Genomic DNA, 5,791 nt, shown 5'->3' with positions numbered 1-5,791 from the left:
TCTACATAATTTGAATTACTGTGCTGACGGTAATACTGTTGGGGAGGGGGACCTTTTGCCCTCTCTCCCTCCGGAGTTCCTGTGGTTGGACTAATAATAAAATTGACACAAGACAGATCAACAGGAGAAAAAGAAACAAATCTGATTCCTGCACACAGAGGTCTCATAGAAATGGGACCCAAGTAGTAGTCAAAACAGGCAAAAAAAAAAAAAAAAATTATCATTCCCGCAAGGAGATGGAAGGATGTCAAATGAAACAGGACCCAAAGGGAAAGGATCAATGGCCAAAGCAGGAATAAACAGCAACCAAAAACTGCAGTGCTGGATTATAACCAAGAGCTTAAAACACCTACCCAGGTGTCCACACCGGGAGAAATATGTGATTGCATAGGTTTCTTCTTTAAAATCAGATTGAATAAAACTCTCCTATGCAGAAGAATCCACGTATTTGATGCAGACACTCAGCCATCCATCAAGGAGGTGAAGATAACTCCCTTCTGCAGAAGTGTGGGCTGCCCAAGCTAAGTTCATCCAAGAGAAGACACACAGTATGGACACAGGGAAACAAGTAACTTCACTGTGGGAAAAGCTGACACATAATAACTTAGCCAGGAGTCCAAGTGAGATGAACAGTGATAAGTTGCCTTGAGGCCTATTCCCTTAATATAAAGTGATGAGACCTCTGTGACCTGCCTCCTCAAGACACATAACCCCAGTCTAATCACAAGAAAAACACCAACCTGATCAGTCCTCCTCCACACTGTCAAGGTCATAGAAACAAGGTGAGCCTGAGAAACTGTCAAAGCCCAGAAGAGACTAAACAGACACGACGACTACATGTCATGTGGTGCCCTGGATGGGATACTGGAACGGAAAAGGCAGAATAAAGGTAAACTGAATAAAATATGGATTTCCGTTCATAATAAAGTATCAGTATTTGTTCACTAAATGTGACAATTCTGTAGAATAAGAGAAACATATTGCATCAAACTAAAGATCTAGAGGAAACTGGTGATTTCTTAGTGAAAACACACATGAACAAAATGGACCCTAAAATAACAACATACAAGCAGTCCCATTTGTGACCCAGAGACCTCTTCCCTCCTGATTCTCCTCTCAATGTTCTGGGGTTTCCCTTTCCTGGACAGGGAAGGAACAGGGACAGAGCTGTTTGGCTGCTCCTCTAAGATCTGACCCGACCCCGTGTCTTCATGTTCCCCACCCATCCCCACCCAACGAGGACACCCTGCCAGAGGGAGTCTCAGGACTTATTCAACAGCCACTGTTTCCACCCACACTCTGCACAATCCAGCCTTCGCGCCTTATGACTCACTCAATACCATTCAGATATACCTACTTGCACCCTCGCTGTGTGCATTGAAAAACCACTCTTTACAGATGATGCGTGCAAATAACCAACGTCTCAGATACACTCATTCTGCAAAATCCAATTTTTACTCTTTAGAAAGAAAACTTTTTAATTCAACATTCAATCCAGGCACACTCAATGTCTGCAATAAATACTCTATGTATATTCATTCCGCTCCATCCAACAGACAGGTCTTGCCCGATCACTCTGGGCTAATCAACCATGTCTCACATACAGATGGACCTGGGGTGATCTCATAAATCACTCCAGAATGAAAATGCAGTTGATCCCACACCTCACCCAGAGTGAAACTGGATTGACCACAGACCTCCCGTCAAGGTGGAACTGGGCTTATCCCACATACCACCTGCAGGTGGAGCTGGAGCTGATGCGACACCTCTCCCCAGGGTAGAACAGGGGTTCATCCCACACCTCTGTCCAGGGTGGAGCTCGTGTGGATCCCACACCTCAACTCAGGTTCAACCTGGGCTGTTTCCACACCTCACCATGGTGAAAAGCTGTGGCCGATCCCACACCTCCTCCAGTTAGGGTGGAACAGTGTTCGACCCAACACCTCACCTCCGGATGGAGCTGCAGGTGGTCCCCCACCTCACCCTAGTTGATTCCACGCCTTACCCTGGGTAGAACGGGGTTTAATCTCACCATACTCATCTCACGTAGAACTCGGGTTATTCTTACACCTCAACTCCATGGGGACTAGGGGTGATCCCACATCTCACCTCAGGTCGGAGCTAAGGTTTATCCCACATTTCACAACAGGGTAGAGATAGGGTTGATGCCAAATCTCACCTCAAGGTGGAACTGGGGTTGGTCTCACATCTCGTCTCAGGTAGTTCTGGGTTTTATCCCACACCTCACCTCAGGGTGGAACCGGGTTGGATCCTACACCTCGTCTCAGGATGGAGCTGGGGTTTATCCCAACCCTCACCTTAGGAAGGAGCTCTCTGTCTCAGCAGCTAATTGAACTGACATGCAAAATGGGCTCCTCTCTCATTATTTGCTGATTTAGATGACGAATGAGGGGAGGCTGACGTTTTGCTAGAGCGTCTGCCTCCTGAAACAGGCCTCGAGGTACCAGAGCGACATAGCTTTTATTTCGCGTGAGACTGAAGGGACAGCGTGGGAGCGGGGGGCATGGTGCCAGCGCTGGCGTGTCCTGGGGCGTCAGGCCCGCCGCCTCTGCTTTTCCTTAGGCAGCAGGTGGCCCGTGGGCTATGTGAAGAAGAACAGCTGTTCCACCTTGTCCTTGTCCGCCAGCTCGTGCCTGGGCGCCTCCTTGCTCTTCAGGGCAGGCGGCCGCGAGCGGCACATCAGCCTCCTGCCACTCTGTGGGGACGGGCACGCCGTGAGCCTGCGCCCTGACCGCAGAGCCCCAGCGCTGAGGTCTGGACACCTGGCCCGAGTGCGCCAGAAGCCCAGGGCCCATGCCAGCCTCTCTGGACATTCGTGGCCACTCGTGGTCAGTGGGCAGGCCGGGGCCACTGTGAGCGCTACGGGGGAGGAAGTCTAACCAGCCTGGACCGGGCCTGCCCCCCGGGATGAGCTGGGCGTGGGGAGAGAAGGGGGGAAACCTGGAAACTCAGGGGAAACGCCAGGCTGAAGGGCCCGTCTCTCCTGCCGCAAGGATTACGGGAGACCCCACAGTGTCCTCATTTGTCCTTGGGGCCGTGTTGAGGCTCAGGCCTGCTTTAGGGGCCACGCATCCTGATGCCGGGGCCGGAGGCCAGAGGCCGCTCCAGCCCACTTGCTGTGGTGGAGGACGCAGCTCTTGGGGGGCCCTTACTGAGGGATGATGACCTTGGCCTGTGGTCTGGCTGAAACATAGGTGGGACCCTGGGGTGGGGGCTGAGCTGTGGGTGCCAGCACTCTGGGCGGAGGGCCCGCAGCCGGGCAGGGCTGGGAGGGCACCCGGAGGAAGCAGGTCCTGAGGGGCAGGTGGGGCGGCGGGCCTGGAACGGGAGAACTTGCTCCACCCTGACCCCGCTCTGCTGGCCCATCTCCCCCCGAGGAACTCAGCAAGAGCACCTGCAAAAGGGGGCGAGCCAGGGGGCCTGCAGGCCGTCACCCCTCCCGGGCCCCGGCGCCTCCCCAGGGCCACCTCGCCCACCTTCTTCTTGACCTCGGCCTGGGCCCGGGCCTGGGCCCGCTGCACACGTTCCTCCTGCAGTTGCTTCTGCAGCATTAGCTTCTCTTCCCGGAGTCTGGGGGGCAGGGAGAGAGGGGCTCACGACCAGAGGCCCAGGGAAGGCCACCGAGTCACCAGCTCCCTCCCACACGGCCCTCAGGCCACAGCCCTCCATCTTCTGAGAAAACTGCCCACTCCTCTCCACCTCCCTGCCAGGGGGCAGGGCCTGGCTTCTGACCCTTGCTCTGTGCAGGTCGCGGCTCTGGGCTCATGCCCCCGGGAGACCCGACTTCCTAGCTCGTCATCCCTGGTCACTGATCCACTCCCCCATCGCCACCCTTGAAGGCCCAGGCCCCAGCAAGCTCTAGAGTCCCGTATCGTCCTCTGTACTTGTGGCCGTCAAACCTTTGTCCAGTGCCCGCTCTGGCAGGGCCCAGGGACACACAGGAAGAGCCCTTGTGCATGTGGCAGAGACATGGCTGCTTGCAGGTGACCGTGTCTCGGGGCTCTGCTAGGACCGAATGAATCAGGTGGCCAGGGACTGGCCTGCACCCCACTGGGCCTGTGGGGAGCTCCACGGGCCTCCCTTCGGAGCCAGGCGTCCCCTGCTGACCTAGGCTCCCCTCAGCTGCTCCCGAGCAGGCGTCTTCCCCCTCCACCGCCCCCCACCCCGGGCTCTGGCAGTGCAGCTCCTCTCCCCCTCCAGTCCAGCCAGCACAGTGCCTGCCACCGTCCCTTGTCCCCGGAGGCAAGGCTGGCTGGCCGCACCCTCACTTTGGCTCCCAGGCCCCCTGACACCACCACACGCCCCACTCCCAAACAGGGACTTTCTCCGTCGGGCTGAGTGTGCCGCCCCGTCTGGACCCCCAGACGCCCCCAGACGCCCCCAGATCCCGGCTCCCCTCCCTCAGCATGCAGCGCCAGGTCCTGCCGCTGGTTTGGGAGCTCCGCGGGCAGGGCCGCATCCGACCTCTGTCCTCAGTGCCAGCCCAGAGCCGGGGCAGGGGTGTGAGGGTCCCTCGACCCCCGGACCCTCCCGCTGAGAGACAGCTGCACGACCGGCGGGACCTCACCTCAAACGGCGCTCCTTCTCCTTGGCTTTCTCGGCCTGCTCGACCCTCACCTGGGGCACTCGCTCCAGGTTCTCGAGCAGCTCGTTCAGCTGGTGCTCGAGGGTGGCCAGCATCTTCACGGTGCCCAGGCTGGACTCCTGCTGGCTGCTGACGCAGTGCCGGTACACGTCCAGCACCTTGCGGTTCAGGCTCTCCAGCAGTTTGTCCTGCGAGGCGGGGAGGCCCCCTCCGGTGTGGCCACGCGGGACTGGGCCGGCCCCGTGCCACAGCCTGCCAGACCTCTCACTGAGGCTTCTTTGACCTCCCAGGGCCCTGCCCGGCAGGCAGTGGGGCTCGGGAAGTGGGAGAGGGTACAACTGGACGCCTGGACTTCTCTTGGCCAGAGTGCCTGACCCCTTGGCCCTCTTGTGGCCAGCCAGATCCTGGGTCCTGGCACCTACTGGGGCTCATGTCTGGGCCTCGGGGTGCCCACTGAGGCCCAGTCCCCTATTCCAGGAGCCCGCCTTGTCCTGCCCCCGCGCTGACCTCAGCTACCCCCCAGGACCATGTTCTGTGGCCTGCTTTCTGTATAGCCCTGGGCAGGTGGACTCCCCTCTCTCAGCCTGTCCTGGCATTCAGAAAACTCAACAACCGCTGTCCCACGGGGTGGTTACAAGAGGAGCAGCAGGCACAGGCCAGGCACAGGGCACGGCCAGTGCCCACTAGTCTGCAGGAGGCGCGGACGCCTGGCCTGCTCTCGGGGCATCCCATGCACCTGGCCCGGTGCCTGGTGCACAGTAGGCATTCAACGGGAATTTGAATGAACTAGGAAGGCAGGTGCGCACCCCGGGCCCCGGGCATGCTGTCAGGAGGGGTGTGCCCGGTCCCAGGACACATCCCTGGCCTCTGTGCCCTCAGAACTCTCTCCCCGCCCCCCAAGTCTGCCCTCCTCCTGGCAGGGTCACTTCCAGACACACTGTGTGTGTTTAAGAAGCTGATGTAGTCACTGAAGGAAGCAAGGGATAGAGGAGGTGTGTCGGGGAGCTGCCTGTCCACGGGGCGTGAATACATGGCTGGTTCTGCTTTGAGGCCAACGGCCTTGTCCAGTGGTGCCCCTGGGTCAGGCCCAGAGCCTGGACGCTGGCCAAGGGTCACGGCAGCCCCAGAGCACCGCGTCCCCGGGGCTTTGCTCTCCCACCATCCGAGCTCTGGGCACTGGGCCCC

The 5,791-nt window shown here is 58.4% G+C and overlaps 1 protein-coding gene across 4 annotated transcripts in view; it reads right to left on the bottom strand.

Moving 5' to 3' along the window:
• Positions 1-2,464: 2,464 nt before the first annotated feature.
• CFAP100 (cilia and flagella associated protein 100) overlaps positions 2,465-5,791 on the bottom strand; it is a 48,115-nt gene continuing 44,788 nt past the window's right edge. For 3 of the 4 annotated variants that reach the window (XM_024763438.1, XM_024763441.1, XM_024763440.1), the window contains 3 exons: positions 4,589-4,794; positions 3,498-3,591; positions 2,465-2,716 (listed from right to left, as the gene is read on the bottom strand). In XM_024763438.1, coding sequence (XP_024619206.1) covers positions 2,603-2,716; positions 3,498-3,591; positions 4,589-4,794 — 414 coding nt within the window. In that variant the 3' untranslated portion in view covers positions 2,465-2,602. The remainder of the gene's footprint in view (positions 2,717-3,497; positions 3,592-4,588; positions 4,795-5,791) is intronic. The other variant, XM_024763439.1, reaches the window with a different exon arrangement.

The sequence above is a fragment of the Neophocaena asiaeorientalis genome, unplaced genomic scaffold (genome assembly GCF_003031525.2).
Source record: "Neophocaena asiaeorientalis asiaeorientalis breed wild unplaced genomic scaffold, Neophocaena_asiaeorientalis_V1.1 scaffold433, whole genome shotgun sequence".
Classification (NCBI taxonomy): Eukaryota; Metazoa; Chordata; class Mammalia; order Artiodactyla; family Phocoenidae; genus Neophocaena; species Neophocaena asiaeorientalis.
Note: the sequence above shows the minus strand (reverse complement) of the source record. Positions and strands in the feature narration are given on the sequence as shown.